General features: G+C 39.7%; 1 protein-coding gene across 1 annotated transcript; it reads right to left on the bottom strand.

Annotated features, from left to right (window-relative positions):
- Nucleotides 1–7073: 7073 nt before the first annotated feature.
- On the bottom strand, nt 7074–16108 carry LOC146004231 (uncharacterized). The gene is made up of 3 exons (XM_083142907.1): nt 16032–16108; nt 10172–10321; nt 7074–8348 (listed from the first exon to the last, which is right to left on the bottom strand). Exons 1-3 carry the CDS (start codon nt 16084–16086, stop codon nt 8074–8076), a joined length of 480 nt encoding a protein of 159 aa, XP_082999033.1. The 5' UTR covers nt 16087–16108; the 3' UTR covers nt 7074–8073.
- Nucleotides 16109–17725: the final 1617 nt, after the last annotated feature.

Genomic DNA, 17725 nt, shown 5'->3' with positions numbered 1-17725 from the left:
TATACCAGTATTTAAAATTAAAAGTCGCGAAGGTATTAATTATAATAATTTCTCGCCAACATCATCTAAATTTCACGACAATTGCTAATTCGGAAGATATATTCACAGCATACTGTTGTTTTTCCACGCTCTGCGCCGAACTGTTGAGTAATAATTTTTATTTATGTCACCTTATATGCTTCACTCGGTAAAATATTTGATTAAAAACAGCATAAATCGTGTATCTCTTGAAGAGATCACCTCTCAAGTTTGCTAAGTGAGGAAGTAAATTAACTTCGTGCTATTTTTAATATTTTCATACATCAGAGTCTTAATTTTTATTCTGTAAACATGTGTGCCTTGCAGTTGATATCTATGCCTAATGTTATTGAAGTTCCAAGGCGCATTAGTGATAATTCTACAACAATTATTTAAATGTCTAAATAAATTGCAAGAATAAAAAGTTTACGTGTCTTGCCCGTTGGCAGAATGTAATGAGCACGCGCAGATGAAAGTTTTGTATCTTTAATTCTAAGCCAATTAACGTCTTCGGGCGCAGTTTAATATTCATAAGAAAAAACTAAATATTGCATGGTGTCTAAAAAAGGGCCAATGTATTTATCTTAATGTAATTTTTCCCCTGCGGTACGAGAGAGTGTGTGAATGCTTGAATGATAGTGAGGGGTTGTGTAATGTGTCTATTTTTTGTGTGTTATATAATATACATTTTTGTTATCTATGCTTGACTATGATTTGTGTTCATACAAATAGTATACTAATCCTCATAACTGTTGGTATTTACATTTAAGTTCAACGTTAAGTCAGCAAAGCATTTCTGCTGGCTAACATCAATTATTATTATTATTGATTATTATTATTATTATTATTCAACGTCACTTTATGCACGAGTCGGCTATTCGTCGGGGGTAAAAACCGATCCGGTTACACGTACCCTGGAATCAAACCGTTTAGCTGGGCCCGGCACCTAGGAAGGGGACTTCGGTCTCCGGACTAAGTGTCAAACATAGGTCCTGTACCTAAAGGTCCGGTGAGAATTTGGCGCCCGAACAGGGACCGGTCTATCTTTTACCCTCGTCGAAAAAGTACATTTTCATTTTTTTTTAATTGATAGATAGCGTGAGGATTTTTTTCATTGCTTTGGTTAAACTTTCATTGGGTATTTTGTGTTTACGTGTATTCTTGTGGCGTTTTTATTATTTTTTGTGTCATTTAGTATTTTGAGTTTGTGTTATTCATTCTTGGCGCGAATTTGAATTAAAGTAAGGGCAATTATGTAGGCGAATATCGGCAAGGGCGAATTTTCTAGGAATTATTTCATGCAAATTCAGTGGCGACTTTGTTTTGTGGGTGCGTGCGTAGGCATCTTTGTAGGTAGCAGAAAGGGGACCCGTCGTGCCCTCCTCTCTGCACTTTTGATAGTTATTTGTTTGTATTGTTTTTCTGTAGTGCGTTTCATGTTTTTGAAGTGTAGACTTATTTTCTGACAACCTCAGGACATAGTGAGTGCTTTTAAGAATCTAATGAAATTGAGAAGTGATAAAATTATTTACGGAAACATGAGCGAAGCACGGAATTGTGTAATTTGTGGGATTGAAATCCCATTAGGTGAAATACACCCGTTGAACGAAGCGCAGCCGCGTTGTAGTAATTGTGTTATTTCGTCAGGAATGTCAGGACACGGGGGCTTAGTTGTAAATACTGAATCCACGCCGGCTTCTCAAGACCTGAATCAGCTGACCGATACTCCCCCTGCCCCGGAAGAAGCCATCCCGGCCGCTGACGAGTTGAAGAATAGCACCGGCACCAATGACCAAGTTTTTGAAATGCTACGGCAATTGTTGCAAGCGGAACACGCGAAACTGGAAGGGAGGCTCCATGAGAGGATAAACGCAGCTAATGTGAAAACGCAAGCGCGAATCGAAGAACTTGAGATCCGATTTCAGGAAGTGGTGCGTGTTTCGGCGGAACAAATAACTGAACGTTTTTCCACGCGCTTGCAAGACAATGAGGAGAAACTCGACGCAGAAGTCGATCGCTTGGATTCCCGTGTTGATGACCAGGACCAGCAGTTGGCAACACTGTCGCGACGGACAGACCAGACGGACGAGGAACTGGCACTACTTGAGGCGAGCTGTCACGAGGACTCGCAAGGTTTGAGAGAGCGCGTGGCGAAAACAATAGGCGAGGTTGATGACCATTCCCAAAAGATACAGGCTTTGGAAAAAAGAATGGGCAGTTTGAACCTTTCTCACCCTCAGAGACGAGAAACGCCCACGGCTACGAGGACGAACCCAGGTACTTCGACCACCAGCAATAACGAGGACCCTTTGCCTGAATTGACAAGTATCAATGAGCTAGCGGTAAATGAGAGTTTCCCCGGTTTACCCACTCGACTAGCGACCACCAGCAGCGAAGGTCATTATTTGGTACCCACAATTGCGAGAAGAGCTATTTTTCCTCTTGAATATAAAACCCATTTCAAAAGATTCAACTGGGCTGATCGGGTTTTACCGTCTGCATTTTTGGAGGGATTTGAAACTACCTCAGAGGAGCTGTCCTTAGGGGATAATGAAAGGATCCTGGTTTTGCGAGGCTTAATGGAAGACCGAGGGCCACAGTTCACCAGCAGTGTCTGGAAAGATACCCTTGAAGCTTACGGTGTGAAACCCCTCTGGACACCGTCTTACAGGCCGCAGGCGAACCAGGTGGAGCAGATGCACTGCGAGATGAACCGACTGCTGCGAGTGTTCTGCCACGGTAACCACCAGGAATGGAGCAAGCATGTCACTTCTGTTGTACTTTTACTCAACACCACGGAGTCCGACAGGTTAGGATTTACACCCGCAGAGCTTCACTTCGGAAGTGTCCAACGAGGAGATGTGATACGTCACTTCGGGTTACAGGAGGATGACCGCGACCCGAAGGTCAATGAGAAAATCTTGATGGCCGTAGAGCGTACCAAGAGCGCCAGGAGAAAGGCGAATGAAAAGGCGACGCGAGCCGGCGCCGAGATCAAGCAAGGAGATCTCGTGTTTGTAAAGAACCACAGCCTGAGCTCGCAGGTGGAAGGAAAAATAAAGAAGTTATTTTTCATGTACGATGGACCATATTTCTGTAAGGGCAAACCTGCAACGAACATCTTGGATCTTGATGATTGTGTAACAGGAAAACAACTCGCGCCGCAGCACGTGGAGAATTGCAAACGATGGAACTGCTCTGAAGAGAAACGGGAAGATTGGATGAAAAGGTATCGCGAAATCTGCAATTTGCCATTGGGCACTTAAGAGACATTGTGAAGGGAAGGTACAATTTGATTTGTTTTGTGTTTTATTTATATGTCACTTATTTCTATATTAGTATCATTGCTATTTTTCAACATTATGTATTTTTGTATTATGTATTATTGAGCCTTGTTTACTTGTGTATTATTATTGTGAATCATCAAGGAATTTTTGTGTGAAATTTTATATACAGGGTGTTTTAAAAAAAATATGTAACCTTCAAAAATCTCCCCTGCCGAGAGCGATTTTCAAGCCTACAATTTTTTTTTAAGTTAGGGGGGGCGAGAACCAGATCTGCACACATTGTTTCACGACCAGCATAGTCCTTCCTTTCTAACTTTTGCAACACCTGAATATGATTACCTTTTTTTCTTTAACCCTTAGTACGCCGCGCGGTCTGACGAAAGTAAGCCCAGTGTCGCCGAGGCTTTGAGCGGGAAATTTGAATTCCTATACATAATGGAGAAAAATCGTAATAACTCTGGCACTATGGGACCAATCTACTTCGGATAACATTTGTTTTGCAGGCAATACATCGGTGCATGCAACCATGTAAAATTTGGATGCCCCAACCGCGGGGGGGTTACGGACGGGGGCTGCATCCCCCGAATTTCAATGAAAAAAACATAAAAATGTGGAGTTTTCCCCCTCTTCTCCAGCTACTTTGGGGAGAAAACTGGAACTTTTCCTTTGTTTTTAAAGAATGGACCTTCCGCAACAGAATGGAACTTGATTCATGTTCGTGGGTGCAATACAATTTGAATAATAAGGCAAAACGTAAAACTTTAGCGAATTTTAGCCAATTTACATATTATTCATAAAATTGTTATACTGACACTATGGGACCAATCTTCTTCGGATAACTTTTGTTTTGCAGGCAGAACATCAGTGCATGCAACCATGTAAAATTTGGATGCCCAAACCGTGGGGGGGGGGGTTACGGGCGGGGGCTGCATCCCCCGAATTTCAATGAAAAAATCATAAAAATGTGGAGTTTGCCCCCTCTTCTCCAGCTACTTTGGGGAGAAAACCCGAACTTTTGCTTTTTTTCGTTCGCACTTGGATCTTGTGTAGCTACTGTGAATCTATTTCTTCCCTGTTGACTCGGCTCTTTGTGGAAATATGTCCGGAAGGAAACGATTGTGCGTTAGGGAAATCGATGAGCTGTTATATGATACGAACTGTTACTGTTGAGGCCTTTCCTAACAGAGGAGGGAAGGGAGCCTTTGCAATCGTTTGTTTTGTCTATACTTCTGGATAGACGCACGCTTTAGACTCATGCTTCTGGCCTCTGGCTATCGTCAAGCTTCATTGCATTTCTAACATAGAGGCGACAGAAAGCTGACACCGCCAAACCTCATCCAATCCCCTCTCTCGTTACCCCCACCCCCGGCCACTACTTCAGCTGGATCACCAGGTCTAAACACAAAGAAGAATGTGTGCCTCATCAGTACTAAATCACAGCGTTGGAAGCTTGGAGGAAAACAACATCGTAAATACCAAGCATTTATTGTGTCTGTCAACTGAAGAGCGAACACGTGTTTGGGTGAGCCCAAACACGTGACATATTCCGAGAAAGGAGGGGGAGGGGATTTTTAATTTTCGTAAACACGATTGCAAAACATGGTCCCGAACGAAATGTCAGTGTTTCAACCTCAATATACAAATATAAGTGTGGCAAACCCTCGATAATTGTATCTAAAGCTGTTTGTAACATATGTGTTACAGCGGCTACAAGGGACAGACTTTTTTTTGTAACATCTGTGTTTCGGCGACGGGTGTAAAGGAATATCGTCCACACAGTCGGTTGTGGTAAAGACAGCTCCTGGCGTAGCCTTCTTGTTGATGCTTCTAGTCTTCTGGTAATGGCATCTTCTACCCGTTGCACGGTTTTGGCTGCTACGCTGGGCCTTTGTAAACAATTAGAATCGTACACAGTACCTGTACACTTGAATTTTGAACATGTAGCCTGATATTAACCCTGCTGGTAGCAGTTTGTGGAATTTCCTTTAGAAAGTTGCCTGGACCTCGTTGAAGCTTAATCCCAGTAAACCACCGCTATTCTCTCTTCTGCAGTCAGCAGCTTTCACATCACACACAATAGAAGAGGAAATCAGCCGTTTTCACACAAAAAAGGATCGAAACGTTATAATTACCCTGTATATAACGAAGAGAAAAACCCACCCGGATAAAATATAAAAATAATAATTTTTGAGAACAGGACGATAACCTCGAATTTTATAAACATAGCAGGAAGTCAGTGTTGCAAACTGTTAGGTTTTAAGTATAAATTCTGGACAAGACGATGAAGAAACTCGATTAACAGTAACTCCATTTATTAACAATAACAGTACAGGATCTAAAATTGACCCATTTTAATTTACAAAAATTTGAACTTTTTAATGTAATTTTGACACAAAAACATCTGACATATTTCAGACATCTACAAGGAGATGTATATTTTTGAGTACATAAAAAGTATAAAAAGGTTTTAAAAATATGGACGCAAAATCTTGTCAGGTATATTGCTCCACTGAAATTCATCAAGTCTTTTGCAGAACTTACAAGAAAATTATATCTGTGGCCTCTTCTCATTGTTTTCTTGCCCGACTCATGCTGTGAAATAATAAGTAAGATTTGAATCTCTGTTTCATATTTTATTCACATTATGTAATTAAATTCAGCACTCTATGTCAGCTTTCTATTATTAGTATTTAGACTCAGTAACTGTAGTTCTGTAACTTTGTCACAGCACTATCGTTCTGATTTCAGTACCACCATAGTATATTTTCTTTATTGCCTGTTACTATCGCGAACATAAATTTTACAATTTTACACATCATTGTAAAATCAATTGGCCTAATGAAAGACAAGCAATGCTAAAACCTTATACAAAGTCCTGTCTTGAAATGTCAATTCTTTGAACTGTATACCTGCATGCAATACTCTCGAAGTTGCTCCTTGCAAAAGAATATACAGACACGTGTACTTCACTGTACAGGGTGGCTCAATAAGTCACTTAACACCCTCAGTACAAGGCCACTGCGGCATGGAATGTGAAAATGGCGATGACCAATCATTGCCTGGCCAAGGGGGAACCACATTGACGCCACCCACACGGTCGGCGACGTCTAGGGAGAGAAGTTCGCATGCCATTGCACACGATTTTAATCGGATACATCCATGAAGAGCTGCGCATTATGAATGGTTGTCGCGAACAATTCACAGTGTGACGCTTCCATTGAATTAAAAGTCCACTTTGATCTCGATGCATTACCGATGCGCTAAACAAATTTTAAGGCATTTTTCTAACACCTCGAAAATGAGCAAATTGGTACAAGAATTCAGTCATAACTTTTTACTGGTTAAAGATACGTCGAAAAAACCTTCACCATTGCATTTCTCGTGAAATTCTAGCCCATTTTGATATGTCGCACGACCCCCTTCCCATTTAAAATTCTGAAGTTGAATTCAAGATGGCGGACATCAAGATGGCCATGCCGCAGTGGCCTTGTACTGAGGGTGTTAAGTGACTTATTGAGCCACCCTGTATATGATATGCTATCAGTTTCCCTACAAAATGTTTGCCCCTTTGGAATAGATCTTGAAGCGAGTCTCAATCTAACAACAATAGCTCGCAGGCGAAGAACATAACTTGAACATTCGACTGCGTCGCAATGTAGACAAATACTATAAACAGTGGCGTGTCCAGAATTTCCGAAAAAGGGTGGGGGGTATGTATACATTTTTAGTAGTCAGCTCATATTTTGCCATCTTTTCTTGTCTTTGACGTTCTTTTTTTTTTTTTTTAGGAATACTGGACCAAAGGGGTGGATTATAACCCCCCCCCAAAAAACCACCCCCAACCTTTGGGTACGCCATTAAGTCCCACTGACTTAAATCCATATATGTTTTGAAATGAGCTTGTCTTAAACAAGAATGGAATTCAAATGGAATGGTGTTCGAAATTAGCAGATTACTAGATTTTTTGTTCTTAGCTCTTTGACAAGTTTTCAAGTCGCTACTTTTGGCGACTAAACAGCGATTGCGTGCGACAGAGCCTTTTCCAAAGCCGTTCAAAAATTTCTAAGTAGACATATTCGACGCTTTGCCTGCTTTCATAATTGTAGAGTACGGTAAGTACGTTTTTTTGTAAAATTAGCTAAGAAAATATGTTAAAATGGCTCAAATATGTAACTTGCAAAAATGGTAATATTTACTTGCAAATTCCCAATCGTTGTATTTATTTTTATACAACAAATTGCGCTTGGCAAACACTGAATTAATATCATTAAAATAATTAACAAATAGCCACAATTCTCTCACAACGAAATGGCATTGTATTAACATAGCAGTTGATTAGCTACTGGGAGTTTGTAAGAAACAGCAAATGCTAATAATTTTACTTTTGTTTTACTTTTTACTCGATACCACAGTGAAACATAATGTTTATGTATTTCATGCACTGATGTTTTTCTTCAACTAAGTTTTCAGATTGTTGTGTATACTCTGTCCCGGGAATATGTGGAGCAAGCGAGTCAACTAACGTGTAAGAAGGAGAAGTGAGTGCATGGAGGGGAAAACGCGGTTTCAACTACCGTTTGCAGCAGCGTGCACTGCTTTGCTCCGTCCACTCGCTTCCTCCCCTTCTCTACAGTTATGCGCGGTCTTGCTCCATAAATTCCCGAAACAGGGTGTATATATTGTTGCAATCATTGAAAATTATGCCAAGCGATATTGGTATCCCCGTTCAACAATTAAGGAACTTGAGACGATTAAGGTGTTGTCATCATTAATAACTTAAAAGATACGCCCGAAGTAGAATAGCCAACAGAAGGAACAGGGTTGAGCAGGAAGCGATGGTGGCGCCGTCGTTATGTAATCCTTCAATGGGAATGTAATCATCGTCATTTCCGTTTCCGGTTCCCCCTCCGCTGCCGGAATCTTTCCCGTCGCCGCTATTGCACTTGGCCTCCTGGCAGGCACTGCGGTACGAGGTGAAGCTGGCGTCTTCCACTGTTCCGATCGTCCCTCTGTCGTCACAGCCGCGTCCAAAGCTGTATATTCCTAAAGAGAATTACACAAGGAATGATTAGCTCCTTCGTATTTTCGTCATTTTTCTACTTAGCTAGGTCGGTGATGGTTGATTGATTGATTGAATGATTTTATGTTATGGGCACTTCAGCACAGAGGCTATTTTATCTATTAATTTATTTTTATAAAACTTCACACTTCAGGCAATGCCCATTTATAGTGTTGTACAGTGGGATCCATGAGTATTGCCGTGCAAATTGTCCATCACCATGTTCGTGCACTTAACTTGACCCAATAAGAGCTTCAAGAATTAAAAGAAAAATCAAAACAAGCTGTTGACAACTTCTGCACCAGCATACATAGAAATCTATCGCTTAAAAACACATAGGATGTAAAAGAAAAATTAATGAAAATAGTCATGAAATTTGCCGAGCAATCCTAGTGGATCCCACTGTACATTTGGCACAGAAACATTTAATTGATACATGACTGTCTGATTACATGCCGAAACCAAGTGTTAGGTAATAATCAAAATCTAATTATTGATAACAACTCGTTTGAACCAGTTTCCAAATTCAAATACTTAGGAGTAATATTAACAAGTGAAAATTATATTAAAGAGGAAATAAAAAGTAGGCTTAATTCTGGAAATGCATGTTACTTCTCTCTTCATAAACGTTTGTCTTCTCGTTTAATATCTAAGAAACTAAAAGTTAAAATATACAAAACAGTAATTTTGCCTGTAGTATTATATGAGTGTGAAACTTGGTCCCTTACATTGAAAGAGGAATATACATTGAGAGTATTTGAAAATAAGATCCTTAGGAAAATATTTGGACCTAAAAGGGATGAGGAGACAGGTGAGTGGAGAAGGTTACATAATTTAGAACTACATAATTTGTATTCATGTCCAGATATTATTAGAATAATTAAATCAAGAAGACTTAGGTGGGCAGGCCATGTGGCACGAATGGGAGAGGAAAGAGGAGTTTACAGGATTCTTGTTGGGAAACCTGATGGTAAGAGACCTGTAGGAAGGCCAAGACGAAGATGGAGGGACAACGTTGAGATGGACCTAAAGGAAATCAGTAAGGATGGCAAAGAATATATAGATCTTGCTCAAGATAGGAACAGATGGAAGGCCTGTGTTGCTGCAGCCATGAACCTTCGGGTTTAAGAAGGCTAGAGAGTTAGTTAGTTAGTTAGTCTGTCTGATTACATGATAACATATAAAATTGATACATAAAGCTGTGATTACATGATTATATATACTGTATATGCTATGATTATAAAGGTGTACGAGTATATAATGAAGCCTAAACAAAAGGAAGGTTACACAGATTCATTATGTGTATTATGACATTATGTAAATTATATAAGAGTAGATAGAGATTGTGTACGAAGTTAAGACGTGGTGATAAAAATAAATTTTATTAATGTATAATATTCACGTCACCTATCATATTACATTAAGATGAGATAAATATAGTGGTGATTGTATTAGAAATAACATTGAAAGTAGAAAACGTTGGCGTAAAAAATAATATTTTAAAAATATTTGGCCCATCACACAGTACGGGGAGAAGTCCCCTTAACGAAATCAAAATTGAGGACAAGCCCTGGCAAGGAAACAAAATGTCTGTCAAAAACTTCCTTACTCAAGTTTCAAAACTAATTCATTTTTTACTACATAACAAGAACTCAAACTGTACTGTCTATTATGACAAGAATTAAAACTATGCTGTCTATGTTTAAGTACAGTGATATGGGAAAAATTCAAAAAGCGGTAATTCGATATAAATTAAAAGAAAGAAATACGTAGTAGCTACAAGAATTGAATGGGGCCTCTTTCATACCTCCTGTTTCCCTATACTCCATTCTGATGATGGTGCAGTACTTCTTGTCGCAGTTGGTGACTGCTGATCCCGACACTACGTTTGCAGGGTCGGTGATGCATCTTTGGTCAGTGTCCCCTCCACTCAGGGTACATGTGTAGCACAGCAAGCCTGCAAACAAAATGAACGTAAAATAAAGAGGAGAAATCCTTAAGGATCTTTCAGACCGAAGCGACTCGGACGACAAGCCTGCAAAATACCGTTCACTTCATACAGCCAACGGACCGAGTGGACACTATTGAGAACAAGAACGCCATAAGAGGGGGTACTGCCTCCCCTGAGATACCTGCAAAATGTTCATATAATTCGAATGGTGAAATTGTAGCGTGAAAACTGTAATTAAAGCAAAAGACAGCAGATTAAATGGTCTCTGATATCGTGAAAAAGGACAGAAATATAAAGAATTGTTCATCATAGATGCTTATGGAAAGGAAGTACGTAGAGTCCTGTTTCTATTTAAATAATTGATTCAAATCTGAGGATGACAACAACGCCATTGATTGACACAACTCCGGGGGAAAAGATCGTAACATTCCTCAAGGGAACTGGGATCGAATCTGGGTAGTGTAGTTCTCTTCATCATTCAACCTCAATTACGGCGTACTCGCTGTTCATGGTTAACTTAATGGCAATGTGCGGAAGGTGAATAAATGGCATATAATAAAAAACGCAATATGCTTACCAAGGCAGTCATTTATTTTATTATAAAACATAAACTAAACGTAACGTTTCAACCTTCTAGCAAGGTCTTCTTCAGACTCTGCACCTAGTACAAATGTAACAAGGTACAAAAACAGGACGATTTATATACACAAACATTACTCCCCTCCAGACTATTAGATAGTTGTTCTGGAACATTCTAGCAGGTGGCTTTCCCTTGTCAACTTTCACCTAAAAGGCTAAACATATTTTCTTCCATCTACGTAGAATGTGGTTGGACTTTTTATCTCACGCTCTTTTTCCTTCATTCCTCTTCCTTCTTCTCTCCTCAGTTAAGAACAGTGAACAAGTAGTGGACCTCATAAAAGGACTTAAGTTAAATGAGATGAAGACGACAATGTTTAGCTTAGACGTGAAAAGTATGTTCCCGAGCATCAAGAGGGGACACGTTTTGGACATTGTTAAAAAGAGAATGGGACAAGAAATTATAGGAGAATGGGATAGTGAAAGGGTAGTGAAGGCGCTGGAAACCATTTGGAATAACAGTTACAGTATAATGGGGGATAGAATAATGTTAATGAGTGAAGGACTGAATATAGGTTCTAGCCTAAGCCCAGCATTGGCTGAATTGGTTATGAATGAATGGGAAAGAAAGTGATAGAAAAAGGAGGTGACAAAATAATTCTGTTTTGCAGATATGTGGACGATTGTTTTGGCATATGGAAGGGAACGAAGAGGCAGCTCGACACTTTTGCCAAAGAAATACAAGATGAAGAAAGAGGGATATTATTGGAACTCGAAATAGAAGAAGAAGACAAGTTAAGCTAGATATATTGATTAAAAGGAAGAGAGGAGAAGAAATTGAAACCGCTTGGCATCAGAAGAAGTGTGCAGCAGGGGTATTCTGCCACAAAAGAAGTGATGTAAGTGAGGTGACAAAAATAAATTTTATAAAGAATATGGATGACAGAATCAAGAAAATATGCACGAAAGAATGCGAAAAAGATGGAAAAATAAATAGCCTATGGAAACAGCTGGAAAAGAATGGCTATCAGAAGGAGGATAGACTGGACATAAACAGAAGAAGGAAGAAAAGTGGCAGGGGAGAATTGGAAGAGAAAGAAACAGAGAGGAGGTTTGGAATAAGGAGTACGGGGAAGACCACAGAAAAGATATTCAAAGTGCTTAGGAAAGCTGGCATTAAAACTTACAGGAAGGGAGGGAGTAGCATCTTAAGAATAGCGAAGAATGCAAACAAGAACAAGGAAAACAGAGAAGAGGAAGGGGAAGGGATTATCTACAAAGTGAAATGTAAAGAATATCAGAGTGTGTACATAGGAGAAACGAAAAAGAGGCTGAATGACAGGTTGAAACAACATAGGGATGATGTACGACTTAAGAGAGAGAGAAATGCGATATTTAAACACACGAGAGAAACAGGACATAACATAGAGTGGAATGAGGCTAAGCAGATAGGAAGGGAGAAGAGAATGCTAGTGAGAAAATGGAAGGAGGCCAAGGAAATAGAGAAGAAAGGCGAAGAAGACACAATGAACTGAATTGGGGGACTTAAGTTAAACAAAGAATGGAAGAAGGTGTTAGAAAGAGTGGAAAAAGAGTCTGAAGAAGACCTTGCTAGAAGGTTGAAACGTTACATTTAGTTTATGTTTTATAATAAAATAAATTACTGCCTTGGTCAGCATATTGCGTTTTTCATATCATAAAAACACATAATAATGTTATCACATAATACATACTAATAAATGGCAAAACACAATACTTGAGTTCTATACCCCCAAAGAAAAGATCAGCTTGGTAAATTGGAATGATATACCTGTCTCTGCCTGGAGATGGAAGTTCGGCGGTGAGCGATTATGGTCGTGACCGTACAGTTTCTCAAGAGTTTGACCTGCAACTCGCGCCAACGTTTCCTCGCTCAATCCCCGTTCTGCCCCTCTCAATGTTCGCTCTAAAACTGCCTCATGACCTCTCGTGTCCCAGATATTTATTGTCATAGATTTTACTCAGTATTGCAGAGTCAGTTACCTGTTTTACATGTGTACGCCGCTGATGATCAGGAAGGGCTTAGGTAATGTCTGATGCTACATTCTTGATTGTTAAGATCCTGGCTGGAAAACGATGGCCAGTGTCTGGAACTTTGAGCTGTTTTAATCTAATGTACGTACAGTAGACTCGCGATTATCCGAGCTAATTGGGACCGAGACTACCTCGGATACGGAAAAACTCGGATAATACGGAGACAATGTGCTAATAGGTAGTAAATGACGAAACAACACTTAAAACTGTATAGTAATTATTTATTACTAGTACAACATAAATGAGAAGATTACTTTTTCAAAAAGTCTTTCATAGTTTTTTGGACACACCTTTTCTGTTTGCCACTCAGATACATTGACAATGTAACGAACACGTGCAGCGCGGACGGTGACTTGACTCCAACTTACTAGTAAGCAAACGGGGGGTGCGTTATGAAGAGCGATGTTTTCCAACCACTCCCTCGGTTAACCCGGAGACTGGGTTAATCGCGAGTCTACTGCACTTTCAATATTTGAGGATTATTACGGTATTTTCAATTCAATTTAAATTTTATGATTTCTAATAATAATAATATAATTGGTGAAATATACATTTTATGACTGAAGAGCCACATGTGAAATCTTACTCTGCCTCTAGTGTTCTAAGTGGAAATTCCTAGCTGGGGCAAGATATGTTTTATGCGAATTTTCTTAACTGGGAGGATAGCATCATTCCACGTTTCCTCCACTGTGAATACTGCTCCCCCTCCGAGGAAAAAATCTTGCCAGCGGACTTGATTGAGGAGCGTTTCATGCCGAAGCGACAAGCGTCATGTGTCTCTTGTAAACCAACCTTCAGAAATACATGGAACCTTCGAACTGAAGTGGCACGTCAAGCCGCACGTGTTGCTCGGTGTAGCCGATTTCTCAAGCGTGTTGCTTCGGTCTGTTGTTCGCGCATGCGCGGTGAATGTTATCTTATCGACTGAGGAAACTTTCAGACCAAAGCGACAATCGTCTCGTTCCACTTAGAAACAAACCCTCAGTAATAGCTTGCTACTTTCCGAACCGAAGCGACACGACAAGCTGCACATCTCACACGTAGTACACCCTGGACAGCATTTGCAGACTAACGAGACTCTGGCGTTTAGACTCACAGCCAGTATAATCCTAATCCTCTGTTGCCTATTTCTGTTTGTGATTGCCCCTTCATCCTTTCCATCTTATCACCATTCATCCTCATCTTCGCGATTGGCTAAAGGTGACAGAAAAGTGGCGCAAAATAAAGTAAACCAAGTGATATGTGTCGCGTGTCACGTCGGTCAAGTTCACGATGGAAAAGCCCTCATGAGGAATTGTCTTTGATCTGATCGTTGATGATACGAACATACGACACTTGACTTCGTAAAGTAGTACGCTAGCTGCACTAACCATTCCTCACAAAGTGAGAATTACTCTTTTCCTAATGGACATTACACAATGTTACAAAATCACATGCGAAAGAGTGCATGGCCTCCAGCAAAAGCCGAGTGTCCGCAGCCATTTGTACTTACGTGAATTAACATTGAAACGTTCTTGAGTTCATTACAATGAAAACAGTGCATTTAGGCCTGGCGCACACTAGCAATTAAAAATGGGTGATTTGTTAATCACAGAGGAAAAAGAGTTCCTTCCGCTTTCTTCAAGCGCGCACTTGTGGTAAAATAGTTGTGTGATTTTGCGTAGCACAGTTCTTGTATTGTCCCGGTGGAGGCACATAGTGGTTAGCCTTTCTGTGCACAAATTGGACTTAAAACACCAAATCAAACCAAACCAAGTTCTTGTCTTGTATTTTCTATATACCAACGTTTTTTTAAATATGTCTGAATTTGTCCTTAACTTTGACCTTCTATTATGTAGATCTCACACACTTCTAGCTACAGATTTTCTTTCTCGTTCTTGTCCGAATATTCTTTCAAACGTTTATTATGCGATGCAAGTCTCATTTCAGCTTTCACTATGAAACGTTCTGTATCAAACGACATTGTACATTCTCCCAGCACAACAGCAAACTTCCAGATACATTGGAGCAACCGAACGAAAATTAGTCTCTGCGCAAGTAGTGGATCGAGAGAGCTTGGCCAATGAACGCGTGAGAGCAAGTGAATGCATGAAAAGGAAAATGTGGCTGCAGCTACTAGCGTGTACTGCTTCGCTCCGCCCACTCGCTTTCTCCCCTTCTCTACCATTATGTGCGGTCTTGCTCCACAGATTCCCGGACAGAATACAGTATCGGATTAAGAATTGTGGATACTCGAGTTTGTACTCCAATTAAAAATTAACCAGTAGATTTACATAAAAAAGAGTTACATTGAAATTTAGCTTATTCAATTCTGCGTTAAGCTATGGTAGCCAATTTTTTTTTCGAGTATGCCTTCGATTTTTTATCGGCGTGAGAACAAAAAAAGTGCGGGTGTTTTTGTGTTTTTCTCTTTAAAATTTTATAAATAGAAAACGCGTGGTCGTGATGAAATGTAAATACAGTGCAGGTAGAGAGGTTCAAAATACAATTTTTAATTTTTCAGATTTTTTTAATATGCCAAAAACCGTTCTTATGAATCTTGTGGAACGACTTGTTCTCAGTATTGGATTGTCCTCCAAAATGCGACTTTGGTCTCGTTCTGAAACTCTTTGCAGCTGTTTCTAAATCCCATTAGCATTGATAATTCACATTGCGAAACCGATTTTATAAAGATTTATATTCAACGGACTAAGGTTGTATCTTGAACGTGGCAACACCGCACGTTATGTCACTACAGCGATGTCCGTTAAACCGTGGAAACTGCGGGCTGTCTCTGGGAGCGGTGAGATAGGCAATCGCCAGTGAGCTCCAACACATTGCAAACTGTGTGTTTCATTTTTTTGGGCAACCGTTCCGTCACTGAAAATGGAGCATGCGATAACATTCTCGTCGCCGTGATTTAAAACTTGCCAGTGTGCACATTCCCTTATCAACGCTATCAATCTATTCTGGTGATCAAAAAGTTGCTCGAACCTTGAGCACGCGCTCGAACCTCGAAAATACCCTGGTAAAAACTTCTCTGTTCGTAAAACAGTACTTTCAAATACTGAATTTCTGTACTTGCCTGTTGCATGTTGGGACACGAAGACAACCAACAGGACGACTGGAAGAACCTTCATTGTTGCTCACGTCACATCGCATACAACCCAGTTCCAGAAATATGCGCGTTTTATTCATACTTTTAACTGATAACAAAGATAACGAAATGCAATCTGTTAAGTGACAAGATAACATGCCTTCGAAGCGAAACACTGATAACTTCAAAGATTCACATGATGAATGACATCGACATATCAGAATGATTAGTGAAAACAAAGGCAAACATAAAAAAAACATATTTGTATGACGTTCGATCATCCTTTCCGGGTAAAAATCGAGGATATATTTGGGTATTGGGTACTCCGGTTTCAGGGAGGGGACTGAATTTTGTTAATTACATAACGAAGCAGAGCAGAATCTTGAAATTCACGATTTTTTGCTTTAATTGTGATTCCTATCCGGGCATCACTCACCCTCCATATATATATATATTCTGTGTATATGTATACATACACATTTTACATACACACAATCAAACAAAGTACTAAGTTTGAGCCCAATATTCAATTCAATTTTTAATAGTATAATTTCTTACACCTGTATTGCGGAACACTTCGACAATCAATTTATTTTATCACATGACAATTCATATTTGGTGTAAAAGCAGGTTTCTATCCACAATTGTCCATCCTGGGGTGTAACGTCGTTTTTTAGGGGAGGAGGTGGAAGGGTATATTTAGCCACAAAATGGCCACTAATTGATATTTTGCGAAAAAAAATTTAGGGTGAAGTTGATAGAAATTTCGCGGGATTCGTGATGTATGGATATATCACTGTGTAAATGTTTGTTTAATTGTCAATTCTTGAGTGGGTAAGACCGACTGACTTGGGAGGGGGCGGTCCATCCCCTCTAGCGTCGACACTGTGTCTTTCTTCATAGCCGATTCAACAAAAATAAAAAACAAATTTCGTTGTTGGTTTTGATGTGTCTATGTATAGGGTGTTCCTTAGAGGACGCCGAATTAGAAAATTAAATAAGAAAATAGGGAAAATATCATGAAAAGAGTTATATTTCACATATATGTAAGCAGTAATATCTCCCATTTACGTATGAAAGACAATGTCAAACATATGGCCACCCCTACTGAGTCTGCATGCATTTATACGCTCCACAAAATTATTGATAACCTCTTGGAGATGTCTGTCCCGATGCCTCCAATCACCCGTATGATTTTCGCCTTCAGTTCCAAAAGGGTTCGTGGTTCGTTGGCGTACACCTGTGATTTCACAAACCCCCGTAAGAAGAAATCACAGGGCACACTCCACCTGCCAAAACCCACACCACACAGTCGTTCTCAGCGGATGGATGGATTTCACGCTGTTACGTACCCAATAGGACCAAGTAATGTGAATAGTTTGCCAAAGACGAATAGAGATGGCAGCACCAGGCTTGCATGGTTAAGAATTGGCATAATATATGTGAATAATTCTACAAATAAGAACAAAGCAAATTGGAAAGATGAAAAACAATAGAATATATTATAAGAAGACAAAGAATAAATATGAAAGAAGTAAATTAATATATATATCTTATCAATCAAATCAATGATCACATGTAAGTTAATATGAAAATTAAGGAAGTCAAAGCAATGATACAAGTTTGTGTCTTTGAACAGATATTGCATCTGTCTGGTTGATTTACCATTCCCGTAGCGGAAA

Source organism: Lepisma saccharinum, chromosome 21 (genome assembly GCF_977018435.1).
Source record: "Lepisma saccharinum chromosome 21, izLepSacc3.1, whole genome shotgun sequence".
Lineage (NCBI taxonomy): Eukaryota > Metazoa > Arthropoda > Insecta > Zygentoma > Lepismatidae > Lepisma > Lepisma saccharinum.
This window is presented reverse-complemented; position numbering and strand designations above follow the sequence as displayed.